Source organism: Zalophus californianus, chromosome 10 (genome assembly GCF_009762305.2).
Source record: "Zalophus californianus isolate mZalCal1 chromosome 10, mZalCal1.pri.v2, whole genome shotgun sequence".
Lineage (NCBI taxonomy): Eukaryota > Metazoa > Chordata > Mammalia > Carnivora > Otariidae > Zalophus > Zalophus californianus.
In genome coordinates, this window is record NC_045604.1 from 2,534,987 (window position 1) to 2,557,475 (window position 22,489).

Genomic DNA, 22,489 nt, shown 5'->3' on the forward strand with positions numbered 1-22,489 from the left:
ATGATCCCGGAGTCCTGGGATCGAGTCCCACCTCAGGCTCCCAGCTCAGTGGGGAGCCTGCTTCTCCCTCTGACTCTCTCCCCTCTCATGCTGTTTCTCTCTCGCTCGCTCTCTAATAAATAAATAAAAATCTTTAAAAAAGATTTTTTAAAATCTTTTTTATTTTTAATTTTAATCTATTTAATTTAATTTTAATCTATTTTTATTTAAAGAATTAAATCTTAAAAAAAAATATTAGCAAATCAAATTCAACAATGTGTAAAAAGAACTATACACCAAAACCAGGTGGGAATTATATCAGGTATGCTAGTCTGCTTCAACATTCAAAAATCAGTTGCTGTGGGGGTGCCTGGGTGACCCAGTCGGTTAAGCATCTGACTCTTGATTTTGGCTCAGGTCATGATCTCAGGGCTGTGAGTCTGAGTCCTGCTTGGGCTTCCCACTGGGCATGGAGCCTACTTAAAAAAAATTCCTGTAACTAATAAGGGATTTTAGAAAAGTTGCTGAAGATAAGGTTAATATACAAAAGCCAATTGCTTTTTCATATACTGGCAATGAACAAATGAAATCTGAAATTAAAAACACGTTATCATTTACATTAGCACCCCCCAAAATGAAATGCTAAGGTATAAATCTATAAAATGTATACAAAGTCTATTTGAGGAAAACTACAGAACTGATGAAAGATATTGAAGAATATGCGTGTGTGTGTGTGGGGAACCTATAGATTAAGAGATTATATATTTTTTAAGATTTTTATTTATTTATTTGAGAGAGAGAGCATGAGCAGGGGGAGGGGCAGAGGGAGAGAGAGAATCCCAAGCAGACTCCGAGCTGAGTGAGGAGCCTGACGTGTGGCTTGATCCCAGGGCCCTGAGATCATGACCTGAGCTGAAACCCAGAGTGGGACACTTAACTAACTGAGCCGCCCACGCACCCCAAATTAAGAGATTCTAAAAAACATATCATGCAGTCATAATATGTGGGCCTTATGGATACTGATTCAAACAAACAAATTGCTAAAACTTTAAAGAGCATATGGCATTTGTAAGTCAATTAGAAATTTGAACACTGTATATTAGGAATTGTTGATAAAAGTGATATATTAATACTATTGATATGATAACAGCACTATGGTTATGTTACAAATAGTTATTCCTTATATTTTAGAGATACATATTGAGATATTTACAGAGCAAGATGTTTTTAAGGGATTAGAGAATAAAACTGATGTCTTTAAAAATGGCGACACTTAGGGGCGCCTGGGTGGCTCAGTTGGTTGAATGTCCGACTCTTGGTTTCGGCTCAGTTCATGATTTCAGGGTCAAGAGCTCAAGCCCCATGTTGGGTTCTGTGCTCAGCAGGAAGTCTGTTTGAGATTCTCTCCTTCCCTCTCCCTCTGCCCCACCCCCAGCGCACGCTCTCTCTCTAAAAATAAACAAACAAACAAACAAACAAATAAATAAATAAAAATCTTAAAAATAAAAGTGGCAACATTTATATTGATAGCTGACTTCTCAATATCAACAACGGAAACCAGAAAACAGCAGAATGAAGGCCTCCAGGTGATAAACACAAATACTTGCCAACAACTGAAAATACTTGTACTAGAGTAATTCCAGCTTTCATCAGAAATCCCAAGATTTCAGCGGCTTCCCCAGTGGGATGGGTGAACAGAGTATGTTTACTGACTAACTTGTCCAGGCGGGCAGAGATGCTGCCCTGGTCATCAGAACCCTGCACCTGCCCCACTGTTGATGACTGATTACGGTACCGTCTGTTGGCTTCACTGTTCTTGTCACACTCCAAGATAATGTGTGCAGTTTCTTGTTATCAGATGATAAAACTTACCTCCTAGGGCTTTTGGTGATAACTTAATGGTTTATAATGATGGAGTTGTTAGAATATTATCTGGCATATAGTAAACACTCAGCCAATGTTCGTTATGCTCCTGAATGCTCCTGAATGTGGAGTCTTGTGTGTTGGGCTCATTGTCCAATCATCGTGTTCTGGAGCTTGTGCGGAGCAGGCTTGCCCCGGCTTGCGAGAACCAGTTGTACCTGTCTCTTCCCAGTTCCACATTTACTGACGTCATGTAGCTGATACAGACTACGCTGCGAGTGTTTATACCATGGTAATCGACACATGCTTTAAATCAGGGCATTTTAGGGGGACGTCTGGCTGGCTTGGTTGGTAGAGCGTGCAACTCTTGATTTCAGGGTCGTGAGTTCAAGCCCCACAATTGGTGTGGAGCCTACTCAAAAAAAAAAAAAAAAATCTGGGTGTTTTTATTTTTGTTTTTGGAGAGCTGGTTTACCAGCATACCATTATCTGGCCCAGCACCTGGCACTTAGTAGGCACTAAGTAAATATCTGCTGAATGAATGAACATGACCAGGGGGTGCAGTGGGGAGCTCCTGGCTCTCACGTTTTCTGGAGCTTGGACTTGGTTCTGTAGGTTTCAACTCAACGTCCATGAATCTTCTGGGGAAAGGCTAACTTTTGCGTCTTACTTTTAAGGATAATAGGACACACGGATGAGCGAATCAGGTTTTGGGTTGTAACCTCTGTGTTGCCAAAAGATTTCAGTGCCTACATCTGCCTTTGTGTTGGTGATGAGCGGACGCCAAGGAAAGCTGCTTTAGTGGGCTCAGCCCCGAACAGAGAGCAGAGGAGGACTCAGGCCCTGGTGTGCGTGAACAGGGTGTCGGCCGCAGTTCTAACCCGGAGCGGGGGCGGGAGAGGCAAGTCATCACACACCTGCCGAACACCGTGGGCCCTGTGCGGGAGGGACCCACTTTGCAATGGCACTTTGTTCAGCAGTCGGTTTCAGCAAATACCAACTGTTGCAATGAAACAATGTTATTATTCAAAAATTTATTGGCTTGATAATTTAGTTTCTATTTGGTAGCTTGCCATTGCTGTTATAGTTTGATGTGCCATAAGTGTATATTTATACCTAGTTTTATGTCTCTATCTCTTTAAATGACACTATTGTACAAATAAATCACCCTCATTGGGGGCACAGGGGACTTTTTTTTTCCTTTCAGGGGAGCCACCGAAGGGTTTACAATCACATGAACAGATCGGCATTTTAAGCAGAAAACGTGTGGAATATGAAGAGTGGTCTCTCTGCAGGCTGGTGAGGGCCTGCAAGGTCAAGGGAGGGTTGTGCAGAGGATAGATTCGGGAAATGCTTAGGAGGTGAAACTGGTAGAATTGGTGACTGACGGGGTGTAGGAGGTGAGGGCCTGACCCCCGAGTTTCTTCTTGGGTCGAAGTGGGTATTTTGTGGTATTGTTAACTAAAGCAAGAAACAGAAAGGAAAGGGGAGCGAGGGTCGGTGGGGGGGGTGGGCCCAGCAGCTGAGCTTGCGTCCACGCTGCCGAGGCCAGGCCCAGTCTGGGGGCCAGCTGGGAGAGACCCTGTTTGACCCTGCCCTGCGGCAAGACGCCTTCAGGGCGCTCATGCGCATGGGCGTGGCAGCGATGCTCCCGGGCTGCCGGCCGAGGAGCCTGCTGCTCAGCGCGGAGGTGAGGGCCGAATGTGCGGAGGTGGGCAGGGTCAGCTTGTAGGTGGTGTTCGCGGCGACCAGAGAGGACCGACCTGAGGCGGCCTGGGAAGCAGGTGCAGGGTGAGCAGAGCTGTGGCCAGTGCCCTGGAGACCCCTGGGGGTGGGGGTGCGAAGTGGACCCCAGAACGGAGTTTGAAATGGAACATCTTAGGGGTGGGAGACCTGGAGCGGTGGGAACAAAGGTCGTCACCAGTGGTGCATGCCGGGAGAGGCTGGACAAGATAAGGACCGAAGTGTGGCCACTGGATCCAGAGATGCGGAAGTCACGGACAAACACGGCACCGCCCCCTTCCGAGTCCCCTGAGCCGCCTGGGACTCCTCAACCACGCGCTTCTCAGGTGCCACCCCAGGCACTTAGGTGGAGTTGGCAGGAGAGGGGGCCCCTGCCCGACCTTCCTCGTCTGGTGGGGGTGAGGAGGGCTGCGTAGCTGGGAGACACCCCCCCCCCCCCCGGGACTGGAGGAGAGACCCAGCGGGGAGGGGAGCCCTGCTGGGAAGTGGGGCGGACCACCAGGAGGAAGGGGTGGGATAGGAGTGGGAGGGAGGATTTAGGCAGAGCTGCTGGCCAGCCTGGGAGCCCGGTGAGGTGGGGCGGCTGGGGGCTGTGTGGCAGCACCAGGTCCTGGGCCGGGGTGGGGGGGGAAGTTTCTCCATCAGCCCCAGGCTCTGGAGCAGGACACTTGAGTGCGACAGGATCGATGGCACAGGGCCTGACGCATGGCTTCACAGTTCCTCCCCATTCAGGACACCTGCTGCTTGGGGACCTGGAAACCTCAATTGGAAACCCATGGGCCTGGCGGATAGCGTCCCTGGCTTCATCTCTAAGTGTTGGATGCTTAACTGACTGAGCCACCCAGGTGCCCCTACTTTCCCTTCCTTCCTTCCTTCCTTCCTTTTTCTTTCTTTCTTTCTTTCTTTCTTTCTTTCTTTCTTTCTTTCTTTCTTTCTTTCTTTCTTTCTTTCTTTCTTTCTTTCTTTCTTTCTTTCTTTCTTTCTTTCTTTCTTTTTCTTTCTTTCTTTCTTTCTTTCTTTCTTTCTTTCTTTCTTTCTTTCTTTCTCTTTCTTTCTTTCTCTTTCTTTCTTTCTTTCTTTCTTTCTTTCTTTCTTTCTTTCTTTCTTTCTTTCCTTCCTTCCTTCCTTCCTTCCTTCCTTCCTTCCTTCCTTCCTTCCTTCCTTCTTTCTTTCTTTCTTTCTTTCTTTCTTTCTTTCTTTCTTTCTTTCTTTCTTTCTTTCTTTCTTTCAGATTTTATCTATTTATTTGTCAGAGAAAGAGAGCACAAGAAGGGGGAGCAGGCTTCCCGCTGAGCAGGGAGCCGTTTTCGGGACTCGATCCAAGGACCCTGGGATCATGCCTTGAGCTGAAGGTAGACACTTAATGGGCTGAGTAACCCAGGCATCTCTGCTTTCTCTTTCTTTACACGTTTCTATTTCCTCTCTCTGTCCTTACTTGGCCATATATGAATTTAAAATATCTTTTATTTCTTTTTATTTTTTTTAAAGTTTTTTTTTAAAAAAGTATTATTTATTTAAGCAATCTCTATGCCCAGCATGGGGCTCGAACTTACAATCCCAAGATCCAGAGTCGCACGCTCCACCGACTGAGCCAGCCAGGCGCCCCTAAGATACCTTTTAAATATTGTATGGATGAGGTGGTCCTTGTTCCTGGTCCTAAAGCAGGAGAGTGCAGATTAGAACTAGCAAGCAAGCATAACGATGTTCAGTGGCCCTCACTGTTTACTGAGGACAGACTGGGGAAGAGGAGAGAGATGGAGCAGTTCTCTCTCATTAAGAGAAGTGGAGGCAGGTGGGGCAAAGCTGGACCACTGAGGCTCCGGGAGAACCGCTGGCCTCGGAGCCGGCTGCCGGTCTGCACCCCGGCTTGGCCGCTGGACAGGAACGTGGTCCTGAGCAGGTGGTTTGCCTCTCTGTGCCCAAAGTCCCCATCTGTAACGTGGGATGATAGTAATGCCTCCCCCCGCTACCGCTGTGGTAGGCATCAGACTACCACATCACCAGGCGTCAGCTGATGTACGTGAAGCACTTAACGACGTAGCTGGTTCATGGTGAGTGGTGCATAGATGTGGCTTTTTACAATATGAGAATCCTTTCTGAGGACAGCTGGGCAATATGTGTCTACAGCCATTAAAATGTGGTTTGAGGGGCGCCTGGGGGGCTCAGTCGGTTAAGCGGCTGCCTTCGGCCCGGGTCATGATCCCAGGGTCCTGGGATCGAGTCCCATATCCGGCTCCTTGCTCAGCAGGGAGCCTGCTTCTCCCTCTCTCACCTCCCTGCTTGTGCTCTCTCTCTCTCTCTGTCAGATAAATAAAATCTTAAAAATAAATAAATAAAATGTGATTTTTGAGCCAGTTATTTCATTCTTGAGGATGTATCTCAAGGAATTAATTAAAAAAAAAAGAAAAACAGATTATAACTTAGGACAAAGGTTTGGAAACCACTGTATTTACAAAGCAAATAACCAGAAACAACCCAGAAAGCCAGCGAGAGGCTGATGGTCAAGTGTATGCCCCATCGGCCTGACCGAACATTCCAACCCGGTAAGAGGGCCAACGTCAACTCTCCAGGCTTGGTGAAGCGTTCTCGAAGTAACACTCAATGAGAAAAGTGGTCACGGAACTGTGTGTGTTTTGATAACTTTGATAACATTGGGCACATATTGCCTTGCTGTTTGTGTTTGGGGATTAGAAATGCCTTCTTAAGATTTACTTTCAGGTATTTTAAAGTAGGTTGATCACTAAACGAAATTGTCTTTAAATTCGCTGTTGGATGTTATGAAAAAAGTGTGCCGCTCCAGCACGCCGTACGTACTCAGAACCCCGCGTCCCTCCCCGGGTCCACCTGCAGCTGCACCCACCTTCTCGGCCAGGCACTGGTGTCCACGGCTCTGATGCCTCACAGAGAAAACATCTGAAGGGCAGTCACTTGAACCTCAGTGCCTGGCAGCACATAGTAGGCGTTTAAGAAGTTGAATCATTATTATTATTATTATTGTGTGTGTGTGTGTGTGTGTGTGTGTGTGTGTGTGTGTGTGTGTAACACATACATGGTACTGGAATTTTCTTCTCCCCTCTTGGGCAGGGTCCTCATTTGGGCACAAAGAAGGGAGAGGGTAGGCATTACCCTCACTGCCACCAACAATTCAGGGCAGCAAACGATTTGCTTTTTTTTTTTTTAAAGATTTTATTTATTTATTTGACACAGAGAGAGAGACAGCGAGAGCAGGAACACAAGCAGGGGGAGTGGGAGAGGGAGAAGCAGGCTTCCTGCCGAGCTGGGAGCCCGATGTGGGAGTCGATCCCAGGACCCTGGGATCATGACCCGAGCCGAAGGCAGACGCTTAACGACTGAGCCACCCAGGTGCCCCGACTTGCTTTTGTTTTTAAATCCCAAGGCCTCCTGCACACACGCGCCAAGGTTCTAGTGACAAACACCTTCCCTGTAAGGAGCGTGTGCTGGGCCACCCTGAGAATCCTGGCTTCTTCGTGGGGGACACGCTGTCATTCACCTCAGGCAGTCAGAGTGAGCACAAGCTGATGTAATCCAGCGCCCAAATGCACACGGCGAAATGATTGCTACTGCAGTCAAACTAAAAATCACGCAGGAATAATGGAAACCCTCCCTCTCGATATGTAATATGCTCTTATTTCTAAGGAATTTGAGGGCCTCTTAAGCTCTCAGTCCGTGTGATTGTGGTGCGGTGGGAAGAGCTCTCCCCCATAGCTGGGGAGCTTCTATTTTGCCTGGGACCTTGGACAAGCCTCTTCCTCCCTGTGGGCCATGATCACCACGGTCCCTCTGGCTCCCAGTGGAGTCTAAAGTTCGTGAAGCCCGGGTAGGTGACTTCCTCGAACGCTGCTTGAACCTACGAGTGTCCCTGTCTTTGGTGTGACAGCGCCAGGAGCAGGGGTGGTTGGTGCGCTGACTTTGCGAGTCTTGTCCTGGTTCCCACTGCTCCTGGAAGAAGGCTGAGTATCTGCTCTGTGTTCTCCCAGGTGAGGCCGACGGTCGCAGGCAGCCAGAGGGTGTGATGTCCGGGGTTGATGGCTGCACCTGAATGTCCCAGAGGAGCTGGTAACCAGTCTTCTGTGGTCCCATGAGACCTGCGGACCCTTTGTGCCTCATCCGTGATTTGCAAAGAGGGTTTGAAATGGGATGGGTTCATAAAGTGTTTTTATCCTGAAACTCCCTTCCTAACCTGAGAAGACGCCAGGGTGCCCGTCACCCCTTCCCCTCAAACCTAGCCCCCTCCCCGGGCTGTGCCCACACGGCCAGTCCCGCTGGGCGCGTCCGCATCACTGGTGGAGGCTCTGGCCACCAGAGGGCACTCTCATGACGTGGAACCCCCGTGGCTTTCTGTGCTGAGGAGCCCATCTGGACTTGCTGAGGCCACCCTCTGCTTGAGTGAGTCTCAGCCAGGGACAATTTCCTCCCCCTAGGGACAGTTCACAGCGTCTGCTGGTGGGGGGCTGCTGCTGGCGTTTGAAGGCCCGGGATGGATGCACTCAGCATCCTGGAATGCACCGGACAGCTCCCACCACAGAATATGATGCCCCAGATGGCTGTAGTGCCAAGGCTGAGAAAGTCTGCTTTACTGAAATGCAGAGCACAACCCCCCTCCGGAGGGGTATGTCTCCTGGAGCTGACCTGTCCCGGTTCACTTCCCCCAAAGGGAACTTTTAGATGCTGACTGACAAACATTGCTCATTGCCTGAAACGCAGGGGTCACGGAAGGGGCAGGTAAGGCAGAGGGCACATGGGATCCCCAGTATGGGGCCCCGTCCATGAGGTTGGCTCTCTGAACAGCACCCAGGCCCCCTGACAGTGCGAGCCAGTTCTCTGTGCCGGAGGGACAACACTAGCTCTTTGTCTCCCAGACTGGGCAGGGTGAGGGGACGCCCTGGCCTGGGGGGTCCTCCTTTCCACAGGGCTGGCGATGGGCCTACAGCTTTGGGAGCTAGCCAGAAGCAGTTCCACGAAGCCCCTGACACCTCTTGGGAGGGAGACATCTGGGGGAAGGAGGGAGGCGGAGATGGTGCTCCCGGCCTATATTCAGCCTGCAAGCCCAGGGGCTGGGCTCCCTGCTCGTCTCAGCCTCTCTGTGGGGTGAGGGCCTGAGCCTGGCTACTCTGGGCCTCCCCTCCTTCCCCACACATCTGCCACAAAGGACAGGGAAGCAGCAGAAGGCAAAGTGCGCCCCCCACCCTGCGGGAAGCACACACCTACTCCTGGATGAGGGACCAGGGCCCTCTGTGTCCCCTTAGATCCCCACTCCGCATCCTCGAAAGGAAGTGGAGTCAAGTCCTAAACCTGCCATTGGCAGCCTAGAGACAGAAGAGCAATCTGGTTCACTCCCCTTGGCTCCTGGAACATTCTGCCCTGCTTTGCCCTCGGTGAGCAGGAGCCCCTCTCTGCCACGTCCCCCTCCCCTAGCCACCCGAGGCTTCCATCAGCTCTGCTTGTCATTCTAAGGCCCCGGGGACAGAGGAGGGGACCATGCCAAGGCCCTCCTTCACCCCAGCCCATTCGACTCTGCTCAGGGGTCATGCAGGAATCTCAGGGTGGCTCTGGGAAGGTCCTGCTCTGTGCTCAGGTTCTCTTCACATGCTGGTCTCCCACATGACTGCGATAGCTCCTCGCCACGGCTTCCTTCAGCCTCTCGCTTCGGGCGCGTGTGATGGCAGCCTCCTTTCTCCACCCCGCGCCCCCTCCCACGAGAACCTTGTGTGACGTTTAGCCCCGCACCAGGTCAGGGCGGTGGGAGTGGGGATGCAGCAGGGGTGGTCAGCCAAGAGGGCAGTGTGCCAAGGGCATTTTATTCACGGTCCGCAGGGCAGAATCACAGAACCGAGGAGGCCAGTCCCTCCCTGCCCCAGGCCCTTGGTCTCGGGGGGATGATGACAGAAGGAAGTGTCTGTGGACAGGAGCTCCCAGGGCTGATGGAGAAGTGCGTGGAGGGCCGGGCAGAGACTGAGACCGTGGCCTGGAGGAGGGGTCTGGGCCCAACACTCTGGGCACACTGACTCCTGACCCCCCCAGATGCCCACTTTTTCCCTAATGTGGGCAGCTGTGGGGTGCTCAGCCCCCTGGAAGAAAGTGGAGATTAAGACTGTCTCCTTAATCTGATTAACAATTGGGTGGGAAGGGAGGGGGCCCCCGCCTCAGTCTTCCCCACCCCTGCAATGCCCCCTACCCCCTTTTGTCCATCTCCACCCCTTCAGAGCCTCCTGCAGCTTAAGCCCGTTTCCAGGCTGGGCAAGGCTCAAAGCCAGAAAGGAAATAGACAAGAGAAGGGACGGAATTTGGGGGACCCCCTCCTCCCATCTTCTCCCCACCTAAGGAGGATCCAAGGGCCACACTGCCTTGAAGTTCCCCAGCTGGGGGGACACGGGGCTTTTGTCCCCAGTTTTGGGTCTATGAATCTCTGAGGAGAAGGCCTCCCTGGGATCCAGGCGTCCCTGTGCCCCGATCATGGGACAGGCCTTTACCTTCAGCCCCTGGGGCCTCAGGGAGAAGAGCCGGAGCCTCTCGCCAGCCCCCTGCCCCAGCCCAGCCACCAGGGGGAGCCCCGGAAAGGGGCGGGTCACTGGGGGGCCCCCGGGCCCTGGGAGCAGGGTGTCTGGCTTGGAGGTCCCTGGGGACTGCCACTCTGGGGGGACATGGGGCAGGAAGGGCCCTGAGAGGTGGGTCCAGCTGGCGGGGAGGGGGGGCAGGAGGGGAGGGGTGAAGGAGGGGAGGGAGGGCAGGAGGGGAGGGGTGAAGGAGGCGAGACTGGGCGGCTCGTCTCGGGGGCTCCCCAGAAGGCAACCAGGGCCAGGCTGGAAGGGGGCCGGGAGAGAGCCAAGGCCTGGAGAGAGAGAGAGAGAGGAGAGAGAGAGAGAGAGAGAGAGAGAGGATCAGGAGGGATACCCCGCATCTCCACCCATTTCCCATTTCTTTTTCCTCTTGCTGGAAACTTCCCCTCCCCGCTGTGCGCCTCCCTGTTTTCTTTGCTTCGAGTCTATTTCCTGGGGGCAGCCGGGGTGCGCCCCTCGTGGCCCCCGTACCTCTCCTGGGGGCCTTGGCCCCGTTAGAGGGGGGACATTTGTGTGGCTGCCTCCCGCACGGCTGCGTCCCCGGGGGCACAGGAGCTGCTTCGTTCTGCCCTGGACCCAGCTCCTCCCGGGGCTCATTAGGAGCTCAGTACAAGGGTGTGGAGTGACTTAGATGAAGACATTCTTTGCCGAAACTCCATGAATCCTGTCTTCACTTCACCTGGCCTGTAGCAAAGGGCTGAGGCTCTAGCCTGGGGCCTGGGCTTCTTCTCATTCTCCTCTCACCTGCACAGGCGCCTCTGCCTGCGAAGGTCGAGCGGCGAGGCCAGCGCGGGGGGCCCAGCTGCCTTTGCTGGAGCCTCCTCCCCTCCTCCCCAGTCCACCCTCACGCCCCCCGCCCTCCTGCTCTGTGGGCATCCTGCAGCGGGGTGCCCGGCCCTGGTCTGGGTCTCGGGGTGACCAGTAGAACCTCACATCACTGTCTATATTTCAAAAGGCCCAACTCCAATCCCTCCCGGTCCTTTCTTAGCAAGGCCACATCATTTAACCGGGAGGGCAGGGTGATCACATCGGTGGGGCTGGAGTTAATAAAAACTGGAAAAGCACATTAGTTATGACGTCACACCCGACAGATCTGAAAGGAACACTGTTTCTGAAGTCGTAGCTCTGGAGGGGAAAACAGAGGACACAGTCCCGCACAGGGAAAGGATGCACCCTCCCCCGGGTCACGGGCTCACCGTCCTCCTCTGGTCCTCCCAGGAGGCTGTGTCCCCGGGGGCTCCCGAGGCCGCGGCTGTGTGGCGGGCAGTGCTGGCCCTGGGAGGGCAGCCGGGTAGCATGCGGAGGAGCTGGCTCTAAGTGTGCTTCCCCCTCTCGCTCGCTTCCCCGCACCAGCCCCGCACCTGCCGCCTCTGCTTCAACCATCCCGGCCACTCTTCCTCCCAGAGGCAGTGTCCTCTCCCGGTACCAACGCCCTGAGTGGAGGTGGTGGTGACAGGCTGCTCTAGCTGTCTGCTCACCTCAGCCAGGCAGGGCGTGTGTGTGCTCGCGGAGGGCAGGAAAGGGCACGGGGCTCACTCCAAGCTGGGGCTCACCAGGGACACTGGTTTCCCCCTCATGGTTTCCCAAAGAGAAAGCTGTGTGCCCGAGGCATTCCCGGAGCCAGGAGGATGGGTGGAGGGGGAGGAACGGGGTGCTGTGCAGGCTCTGTCTAGCTCCGGGGTGGGGGGCAGACTGGCGGCCGTGCGAGTCCCGGCGCGTCCTGGGCTGCCTGCACCCACAGCCTCAGCAGCGCTCCAGGGTGCAGAGCCAGGCCCTTCTGGGCCCCCAGCTGCCTACACTGGGGGTAGGGCTAAGGCTAAGGGTCTTTATCCCATGAACTTGCCAGCAGAGGTGGGGTAGGTCTGGGACCTCTGCGTAAAGCCCTGGGTTGCTCAAGTGTCTCTGTGATCTTTCTCACAGAGAATCACCTCCTTGTTGACAGCCCCGGGAGAGCCGGCCTCGGCCGACATTTCCACAGTCTCCCCAGCGTTGTCAGTGCTGCCCTGCTGGCCTTTCCCAGAACCTCTTTCCTGCCCCAGGGCCTTTGCAGACACTGCTCTGTCTGCTTGCCATGCTCTCCTCCCTCCCTCTTCTGTTGGGCCTCCTGCACCTGGTACCCACGCCTTGGTTCCGGCTCCATCAGCTTCTGCCTGGATGATCGTCCCAAGCCTCCTCCAACCCCAACTCTACCTATAACCCAAGTCATCTTTCTGAGATGAAAATCTCAACGCGCCTCTCCCCCCTGGGCGCCTCCTGCCCAGGGCATAAAGCCCGACCGGTTAGTGTGGCTCCGAGCCCTCCGTGACTGCACACCAGCTGCTTCGGCGGCCAGCCCTTCCCGGCCCACGCCTGCCGCGCCCGTTCCTCCCGAGCGTGGCAAGCCCCCAGGCTCCTTCAGCTTTGCTGCCCTTGCTCACAGCTCTCCGCTGTACCAACACTGTTCCCTCGGCCTGGGCACCTTCTGTGCCCACTCTGCCTGCCTGGGCCGGCCTCCTGCGGGACCCCCGCCCCTCCTCTGCGTTCCCGGGGCACCTGGCGCTTGCCTGAGTCTCGGCGCTGGGCACCGACTGTCCGAACCCCCACCCCTGGGGAGTTGCCGGTGCTCGGTTCGTGGAAGGATGAACGGTGTGTAATATCCCTTGTCTCCAGCCTCCCGCCCCCACCCCCCGGCCCACGTGTGCTCCGGGCACTGCGCCTAGCGGCCCTCTCCTCCTCCGCCTCAGATCCCCCGGGCCCTCCCCAGTCCTGGGTACTCACGGGGGGCGCCGCTGCCGCTCCCCATCTTGTCCTCAGCGGCCTCTGGCAGCCCCCGGGGGGTCTGCTGTCCAGCCAGGTGCTCCACCATGGCCCACTGGGCAAGCAGCAGGCTGTGCAGGAGCTGGGGGGGGGCGGTGAGAAGCAGGGGTGGGGTGGGACAGGCTGGGCCAGCCTGCGTTCCCCAGGTCACACTGTGCCAACAGCCAGTTGTTAACACAATGAAATATTCTCAGAATGGTTGTTCAATGGCCACTGCCCGCACGCCCAGGGGCCTCCCCCAACACCCCGCCACTGAAGGACTGACGCCTAACAAGGAAGGAGCCACCCTCGCCCCCAGGTGCATGCTGCACTGTGAGCCACACAGGGGTGATTCGGGGTGCCACCCCTGCGCTGGGGCACTCAGGGACTAGAAGGCGGGGCGGGGGAGGGGGAGAACGCGCGACACCTGACGCCCTGAGGCAGAGGGGAGGGCTGGGGGCCTCCTGGGTGCAGGGCGGGGGCTGCCTGGCACGGTGCCTACCTCACTGGGCATGCCCATGGGCAGCAGGGCTGGCCAGAAGGGGGCGGGGGCCCCCAGCAGCAAGTGGGGGGCAGGCGGTGCCCGCACCTCCCACAGAGGGTAGTTGATGACGATCAGCCTGCTGAAGTTGAACTTGTACGTGAACCTTTTGCCTTTGGTCTTGTGCAGGATCCTCTTATTGTAGTAATACCTGCAGAGGTGGGGGTTGAGTTGGCCCCGGGGGCAGCAATGAAGCCAGAGGCCCCGCCGTGCCCCTCCCCAGGCCAGCGAGGTGAACTCCAGCTGTTTCTGCAGAACCACTGGGCATCAGCCACACTGGGGAGTCTCTCCCAAGCCTTGGGGGGCGGGGATGCCAGAGACTTTGAACTCTGACCCCTCGGGGCCCCTCCCCAGCGGTGGCCCGTTCTCACCTGAGGGCCCGGCTCAGCTTGTCGTAGTTCATCTGGGGTTTGCACTTCCTGCGACCCCAGAGGCGGGCCACCTCGTCGGGATCCTTGATGACAAACTCCCCGTACTCTCCCTGCTGCCAGGCAATGACATGGCGGAACTCTTCCTTCTGCAGCAGCTCCAGGATGAAGTGCCACAGCTGGATCTGCCGGGAGCCCGGGGAGGACTCGGCTTTGTAGGCCCAGTCCGGGAAGGCCAGGCCTGGGCGGAGGGGGTGTGAGTGCCACCCGGCTGCTCGGAAGCACCGCACCCCCCCCCCCCCCCCACCGCCGCCCCTCTGCAGCTGGGCAGGGGGCTGTCTGGCAGATGCTCACCTGAGATCCAGTGGCTGCCTGGGCCGGTGGGGGCACCCTCGGCCACGCAGCCGCAGTGCATGGTCTTCTTGGGGGGTAGCGAGGGCCGCGGCTGGGCCTTGCGGGAAATGGGCACTGCTGAGGTGGGAGGCAAAGAATGAAGGAAAGAGAAGCAGGGACACTCGAGGGGCGAAGGGGGAACGAGGCAGGGCCCCGGGGCGGCCAGCAGGAAGCTCCCCCCACCGCACTGAGGACCGGCCCGGCCTCCTCTGGGGGCTTCCTCATGGCCAGGGCTTGGGGTGGAGCCACCTATAGGGGTGGAGAGCAATGCAGAGGGTCCTCTTTCCTGCCCCCGCCGGGGAATTTAGACAGAATGAGCTCTCTGCTCAGGGCTTAGTGGGATTGGACTTTTTCCCAAGTGAAGACAAGAGAAAACGTAATGAATTGTTGGCTCCTGGTAAACCTCGAGTAGATGCGTGAACCCATAGCTCTGTGGCTTAGGTTGCGAGTTTGGGGAGAGCCGGGATTGTGCTTTCTCAGCTGGGGGTCTCCCGTGCCTGGTGCATGCCTGGCACACCGGGGGTGTCCAAGAAGTGACTGGCAAGAGCATCTGCAAGTGGTAAGGAAGTTATCAATGGTGCCTTTACGTGTTTAATATCTGTCTTCCCCTCAGAGTGGTGGCTCGGCTCCATTGGGAACCCCGGCTGTCTGGTTCACGACTGGCTCCCCAGAGGTCAGCCCAGCACAGGCCTCAGACTAGCAGGTGCTCTGTAAGTACTTGCTGAGTTACTGAACCCCGGGCTCAGAAGATGGGATCTTGCCTGTCCCCAGTGCGGCAGGAAGCGTGGCAGGGGCTGGCGGTGAGATGGGGAGGAGGCTGGGGAGGAGGCTGGGGAGTGAGCTCCCACGGCATGAGCTTGCCTGAGGCAGGCCAAGGAGGGGAGGAAATGGATCTGTCCTAGAGCCTTCCAGATGGGGCTGAGGCTGGTGCTCTAGGCCGGCTCCCACTGTCACTGAGGGCAGAGTGCCCAGGGAGCGTGGCGGGGGGTGGGTGGGATGCAGGGTGTGGGGTTGCTCCTGGCATGGACGATCCCTGCACGGGCAGGACCACATGCGCACTGGGCACCGGCTTACGTGACCTGACTCCGAGTTTCCAGCTCGGGCGAAGTCGGGGCGAGGCCGGCAGGTCTGGAGGGCATGTGGGGGCTTGTCTGGAGTAGCCTCCTCACTTTCCAGCCGGCTCACTGAGGGGCAGCCACCTGAAGAAAGGGGCTTAGCCACTGTCCCTTCCACTCCTAACGCACAGCACCTGCTCACACGCCATGTTGTCCTAAAGCTTACAAAGCGCCCGTCCAGGGCAGGGCTTCTCAAACGCTAACGCGCCTAAGGAGCCCCTGAAAATCTCTCCACAGTGCAGATTCTGATGCTGGGGACTTGGTGGTGCCTGAGATTCTGCATTTCTTTTTTTATTTTTAAAGATTTTATTTATTCATTTGAGACACAGAGATACAGAGAGAGAGAGAGAGCATGAGCAGGGGGAGAGGCAGAGGGAGAGGGAGAGGGAGAAGCAGGCTCCCTGCTGAGCCAGGAGCCCGATGCGGGGCTCGATCCCAGGACTCCAGGATCATGACCTGAGCCGAAGGCAGACACCCAACCATCTGAGCCACCCAGGTGCCCCGAGATTCTGCATTTCTAACAAGTTCCTGGGTCCGTGGACCCTGCTGTGAGTAGAAAGAATCCGTGGGACAGAGCAGAAGGGGAAGTCAGGATGGCTTGGGATCCCAGACACCTCAGCTGGCGAGACTCTCCCATCCCCCCACCCCAGAGGTCATGGGTCTTCTGCTCTTCCTTTCCCAGGGGACGCTTGGGTCCAGGGGGTCAACTGACAAACTGACAGCTCCTGGGGGCAGGTGCTTCTGGGGGTCCCCAGTCTGGCCTGAGCAGAAAGCACCCCTGGAAATTAAGGTGGCTGAGCGGGGAGTGGGTCCACGCCCACTTGGAGTCTGTGGGAGTGGGTTTTCCCACCATCCCTCTGCCCGCTGACATTCTGTAACTTCTCCCATTCCTTTCTGCTCCTGGAACAGATGCCCCCACTCATCTCCCACCTTCCCTTCCGGCCTGGTCCATTGGGAAGTTCCTCCTCTCTTACTGCAAGTGGGTTGGGATCCCTCCCACCTCACCTTAGAAAAATGGGTTGGGAGATGGTGGGGGGTGGTGCAGGGAGGGGTGTGGAGGTGAGAGGTCCCAAGGGAAGACTGTTCTGTGGTGGGATTCCTACAGCTGCCCCCATGCCCCTAAGTCTCCCCAGATGGGGTCTCCTGGTCTGGAGGATCGGAGACCTCAGGGCAGATCTAGGACCTGGCAAGAGGAGAATGATAGGGCGCCTGGGTGGCTCAGTCGGTTAAGCGCCTGCTTTCAGCTCGGGTCGCGATCCCAGAGACCTGGGATTGAGCCCCACATCGGGCTCCCTGCTCCGCGGGGAGCCTGCTTCTCCCTCTCCCTCTGCCCCTTCCCCAGCTTGTGCTCTCTCTCTCTCTCAAATAAATGAATAAAATCTTAAAAAAAAAAAGAGAGAGAATGATAAACCCACCGCAGAGCAGACCCTCAGTGCACCCTGCCCAGGAATTAGACATGCCCGCCCCGAAACCTCGCCGGAAGTATCTGAGGAGTTGGAGCTCGGAGGGGTCGAGGAACTTCTCTAAAGCCACACCGTTCTTAAGTGAAAGAGCGGAAAGCAAGACCTTAATTCAAGATTTATAATATTCTGCCACTCAGGTAGGCTACCAACATCCTCTGTCTGGCCCTGAAAGGGAAAAAAACCCCAAATACAAAAACCAAAGTGGCATCAGTGGCAGAGGTCAAGCCTGCCCTCCCTGCCCCTCCCCATTTCCCGGCCTCCCCTGTGTTTGTGGGAGTCCCTCCTGGATCCCCAAGTCTCTGAGGAGCTTGGCACTTGGATGTGGACGTCCTCACTCTTGGCAAGTCCTGCCTAACGTCTTCCCTCAAGCCCCTTCTTTGGTGTTGGAGCCCCGAGGAGCTGATCCAGCCTCAGACAGGCTCTCCCTTCCCTCTAACCCCTGCTGTGGTGGTGAGGCTCCCAAGGCTGGGGGAGGCGCCCTGCTCCGTCCCCCACCCCTCCACCCCAGGCCCCCAGCTTCCTCCCTCCAGTGTTGTGAGCCCAGCGTGCTGGGCTTGGGGGGCCGGGCCAGGCTCTCACAGCCCCGACAGCTCTGGGCCGACCTGGAGAACCGTCCATCACAAAGGGTCCTAACCCAGTCTGGGATGGTCAGCATGGCTCTTGGAAGTGCTTTGTGTCGTTGGAAGGGCTAGAGCAGCGCCTCCAAGGCCTGCTGACCGAGAGTTCCAGCAGGCTCCTTGGACGGTGCGAGTGCTCATTACAACACATGTAGGTTTTAGGTCAGGATTTAATAAAGCAGCATAAGAATGCTGGCAACAAGAGAGTGAGCCTTACGCCAGGGCTTGGAGCTGAAGGGAATGTCTCAGGCAGAGCGTCTCTTTCTGAGAGTTGAGTCAATATGAATTGGGCCCCTATCCTGCCAGGCACGGTGCTTGACAGTCCCTCCCACCCCATGCTACTGCACTGAATCTTCACAATAACCCCTGGACGTGGCCGTCCACATCCCCACCTTACAAGGGTTGCAAATCGAGGCTCCAAAGGTAGGAGACTTGCCTAAGATCCCAGGGCAGGTGGCGGAGCCGGCTAGCCCGGAACAGGGCCGTCTGACTCCCAGCTCTGAGCTGTCGTCAGCCAATGGGGCAGAAGCGGAACGCGAGGAGCGAAGCGGCGCGGGCGGTGGGGCCCCGGGCCCTGGGATCCTCCCCGGTCTCAGCAGAGCTGTGACGCCTGGGGACCCTCAGTCAGACGGGAGGTAATGAGAAAGACAGGGACAAACTCAGAAGAAAAAAAAGTTGCGAGTTCAAGACCAATGCTGCCTACCGATCTGAAAAGCAAAACTTGCAGCAGAAATGACTGTTGTTGGGCCTTCTAAGAGGCTGGCCTGGATCCACTGCACCGTCTGGTTGATTGGCCTCAGCCCGGTCCTCTCGGTGAGCCCCTGACCAATTCAGTGGGAGAGCAGCGGAGAGAAAGAGTGCCTGCTGGGCTGGGGGCCGTGACCGAGAGCCGGTGGTGGACACAGGCCAGGACGGAAGGGTCACAGTGGGGAGACCAGCCCAGAGGCGGACAGTGGAAACGCAGAGATGACGGCCTCCAGGTGGGGCGCGGGGGTTATGCTGGTCAGCATGGAGCAAACTGTGGACCCCCCACCCCTCCACCAAATCCCCAATCTGATTAGAAGCCTCTGTCTGTCGCCTTGATCTCAGTCCCAAGTGGAGAGTCGGTAGTCCTGAGACCTCCCTTAGTGCTATTAGCTAAAGCTGCTTAGGTAGGAGTGCGAGGGGCCCCGGGGTCTGGGGAGGGCAAGCGAACCACCTTCTCCCCTGGGGAGTTTGGGGGAGGGGCAGGGATAGATGGTCTTTCTTCCTCGAGCCCCCAGGGCATCTTGTCCCTTCTGCCAGGTCGCCAAACCCAGAGAGCCCTTCTTGATTGTCCAGCAGCCGCCCCCCACCTCTCCCCTGTAACATCAGTCCTTCGGGCCCGTGCCCCTACCCGGAGAGACGCCCCTCCTTGCTGCTCCCCCAGGAGGGTCCCCAGGCAGCCCTGCTTCTCCCACACCTCTGTTTCCCCCTCCAGGGGCCCTTGGGTCTCAGGTCGCTGCTCCCCCCCCCCCCAGCCCCAGCCCCTTGCAGACCCTCCGACTCTGCTCTCTGCGTCCCTGGGGACCGTGGGCTTTAAAAGGTTTGTGCAACTGTGGGGAGCAGAAATGCAAAGCCAGACATCCCCAGGCCCTACCCCGGACCTGTCAGAAGGGCAGCTGCAGGTGTTGGGGAAGGTGGCCCAGCCCCCGGGCCCAGGGGTTGGGGGAAGGGCACTGGGGGTCATGAGGCAGGCTCCCAGCCCCCCCTTCCCCTCCCCCGCCTCCCCCCCCACCGTCCCCTTTCTGGTCTCTGTTTCACTCGGTTTGACCTTTTCATCTTCAGCTCATTTCCTGCTCCCTGACTGTTTCTTCTCTCTCCTTCCCAGTCCCCGTCCACCAGGCTTCTCGAGTCTTCCTTTCCGGGGTCTCTGTGGTTCATCCTTTTCTGTCTCGGTTTCGAGGCTCTTCCTTTTCTGTCTGTATTTCTCTAGACCGTGCCATGCGCCTTGCCCCATCCCCTCCCTCAGGCCTGTCTTCCCGCCTGCTCCCGCCCTCTCTCTCACCCGTGCTTCGGAGCTGGAAACTGAAGGCAGGACCCAGCTCCCTGGCCCCGGCTCGGCAGCCCCCTCGCGTCGCCAGCCTCCCTCCCAGCGCCCTCCAGCCCCGGACCCCTCCCGGGGCAACCCCAGCCTCAGTTCCTTCCATCTCATTCCCGGCAGGCAGCTCTGCCCCGGGGATCCCCCTGCCTGGACATCCCCGGTCCTTCCCTTTGTCCTCCTCTCCCCCCCCGCCCCCCGGGGCCAAGAAATCCCCTCCAGCAGGCGCTGAGGTGGCTGAGGAGCCAGGTCAGCCAGAGGAAGTGAAAGCTCTCAGCCAAAGGCTAAGCCGGGGTGGCTGGCAGCCAGGTCTGAGCAGACGGTGGCCAGCGTTTCAGGACCTCGCCCGCTGGGGGCTTCTGCCACCTTCAGACTCACCCACCCCCTACCCCAGTCCACTTCCAGCCTCCACCTGAATCCTTGTCCTCACCCCAATCCTAGTGAACCCTGACTTCCCCTAAGCCCCGAGCTGAGCGCGACCCCTCTCCCCACCTGCCCCACTGCCCCCCGAGCAGGGCCAGAACGGGGTTTGGAGCTGGGGCGACTTGTCCTTTGGCCCTTGTGCTTTGGGAGGGGCTGGGGAGGGGAGCATCACTGTGCCTCCCCAGCCTCACAGAGCCTACACCTGCCCTAGGGCACAGGGGCTCTCAGACTTCAGGGTCCTTGGACCTGGTTCTTGGGAAGGATGCCAGGAGTCTGAGGAAGGGAGACAGGCAGGCACGGGGGGCAGAGGTTTCAATCCGGGTCGGCCTAGCCTGGCTCAGATGGGAGCACAGCCTTAACTCTCCCATTCTCGGGACCTCTGCCCACCCCCTGCTCCTCCCCACGCCCAGGTTGTGATGCCCACTCCCGATGTCAGTCCTCACCCGCTGCCCTTCCCCCTCAGCCCCGAGGACGGTGCGGCGAGCTCTGGGTGAGTGGCTGCAGGTAGAGGCAGGGATGCCTGAGCCGGTCCTCCCCTCAGCCCCACCCGTCTCAGACCCCGTAAATGCCAGAGTCCCATCTGCCCCAGCAAGCTGACGCCTGACCCCCCCCCCCCCAGTGCCCCACCTGGGGGGAGGAGACCAGCTGGCTTCGTGAGGCCCCCACTTCTTTCTGCCCTGACTGCCCAGCACCTGGCTCTGCAGCCGTCCCACGCCTGACAGACTGACGGAGGAGTCCCCGGGGCTCTCGCCTGCACCAGCGCCCGCCTCTCCTTGCGGGGACCCACTTCCTGCTTGCTCCACAGCTGGATCCTCAGCTGGGGTGGGGCGGGGGCCGGCAGGGCCGTCCCTCGGGCCAGCCCAGCCGCACACCTGCCACCAGAGTCCCTTACCTTGGTGCAGCTGCTGGCCCCGGCTCCGGCTCAGACGGCTGCTTCTTCTGATGCGCTCCTCGCCCAGCGGCCCTCGCTCATCACACGCGAGTTAGGGTTACTTAAAATGAGAGCGGGATCTCCAAGCTCCCAGGGGAGCCGATGTGGTTTTTCAGACAATAGCATTAACCCTTTGGGGGCCAGTGGCACCATGGCCTGCGCCCCCTCCAGCTCGGGGAGGGCTGGGGGGGAGGGGGTGTCTCTCAGTAGGTCCTTAGCATCCAGAGCCTGCCTCTGGGGCAGGGGCTCCTAAAACATGGGGCCAACAGAGAAACTGGTCAGAAGGCTGCCTGTCCTCAGTTCGAGGCAAAGGGACACTGAAGTGCAGGAAGTCCTTCCAGCTGTCCACCCTTCCCTAGATAATCAGTCCTTCTCCCAGGGAACTTTCTGTGATAGAGCCCAAGCCTGAAGAGCATCCCCTCTGAAACCTGGGCCTCGGACCTTCTGGGTCCCAGGCCCCGGGACTGCTCACAGGGCCCACTGAATCCTCTCATCGAATGCTTTCCCTGAGTCGCGAGTATGTGATGATCCGAATGGTTTACCCCCTGGGTTTTCTTTGAGGCCATGTAAGCACTTACTATATCTCTTTCCTCCTGGAGCTCTGGAAAATGATTTTTCCTTTTCTCTACTAATATGACTCAAAGCCAGACAGCAAGAAGAACTTCCAACTCAGGCCTAATAAACCAGACAAGAGGGTGTAACTGCAGGGGCATCGGGTACCTGCTATGGAAATGGGAGGACCAGGGGAAGGGACAGGATTCCAGGGTACACTGGCAGGGGGATGCTTTAGGCACCTGACCTCAGGAGAGGCTTCTCAGGGGGAAACCAGAGCCTCTGTCTTTGAAGTCCTGGGGACGGCTGGCGGACCTGGAGCCCATCTCCCCAGTGTCCAGCGGGCAGGAGGAGGGTGATGCTGTCATCGGGGAATCAATATGATTTTCTTGTTTTCCTCCCTGACTCTGGGAGGCCAGGTTGCCCTCCCCCCCCCCCCAATTACGCAGCCCCTCCCAGCCCTGAGCTGATGGAGGGCCATGGAATTCAATTCTGGGGGTTGTTTTCTGGTTAAATCAACCGAAGCTAACATGACAGAAAGGTGAGAGAGGGAGACGATGATTGATGGGAGAGACAGGCCGCGGGGGGCCACAGGGAGAGGGTCCTGGGGGGGCACCGAACGCGTGCGCGGTGGCTGGAGGCAGGCCGGCAGGGAGCAGGATTGGCAAGGACAGGGCGGGCTTGGCCCAAGGAAGACGCCGAGCGGCCGCGCGGGGGCTGAGCTTGGCAACCGGCACCAGGACCCGTATTTCCCTTAGGTGCCGGGGGCCTGTCCTTACCCCACAGGTGGTCCCATACTTCTGCACCTTCACCCCATCCCAGCTCCCTCATTAAGGGCTCAGGACCATTGGAGTCAGGAGCCGGTAGACGCCAAGGCCTGGAGGACGCGGGGAGGAAGAGCTCCCCTCTCTCCGCGGAGGCACTGCCCGTGTTCAAAGGATCTGCCAGGCGTAGACTCTGCAGGGGGCGGCCTGGGCCTCGGTGTGGGGCCTGGACTCCACGGCGAGTCGCTCAGGTTCCCCTGGGAGGCAGTATCTGGGCGGCCTCCAGGGAGGGAGGCTCCTGTGCCTTCCCACTTCCTGCCGGCAC

At 57.4% G+C, this 22,489-nt stretch overlaps 1 protein-coding gene across 7 annotated transcripts; it reads right to left on the minus strand.

Moving 5' to 3' along the window:
- Nucleotides 1-8,418: 8,418 nt before the first annotated feature.
- Nucleotides 8,419-22,434, minus strand: ETV3L (ETS variant transcription factor 3 like). Of its 7 annotated transcripts, none has more exons than XM_027613692.2 (7): nucleotides 20,810-22,434; nucleotides 18,139-18,256; nucleotides 14,202-14,318; nucleotides 13,851-14,088; nucleotides 13,441-13,630; nucleotides 12,921-13,041; nucleotides 8,419-10,435 (listed from the first exon to the last, which is right to left on the minus strand). In XM_027613692.2, exons 3-7 carry the CDS (start codon nucleotides 14,260-14,262, stop codon nucleotides 9,924-9,926), a joined length of 1,122 nt encoding a protein of 373 aa, XP_027469493.1. In that variant the 5' UTR covers nucleotides 14,263-14,318; nucleotides 18,139-18,256; nucleotides 20,810-22,434; the 3' UTR covers nucleotides 8,419-9,923. The 7 variants fall into 7 exon arrangements, with proteins under 7 accessions (XP_027469493.1, XP_027469497.1, XP_027469492.1 ...); XM_027613696.2 differs by lacking the exon at nucleotides 20,810-22,434 and adding an exon at nucleotides 19,228-20,786; XM_027613691.2 differs by lacking the exon at nucleotides 18,139-18,256 and having other exon boundaries at nucleotides 22,180-22,434.
- Between the last annotated feature and the right edge of the window lie 55 nt (nucleotides 22,435-22,489).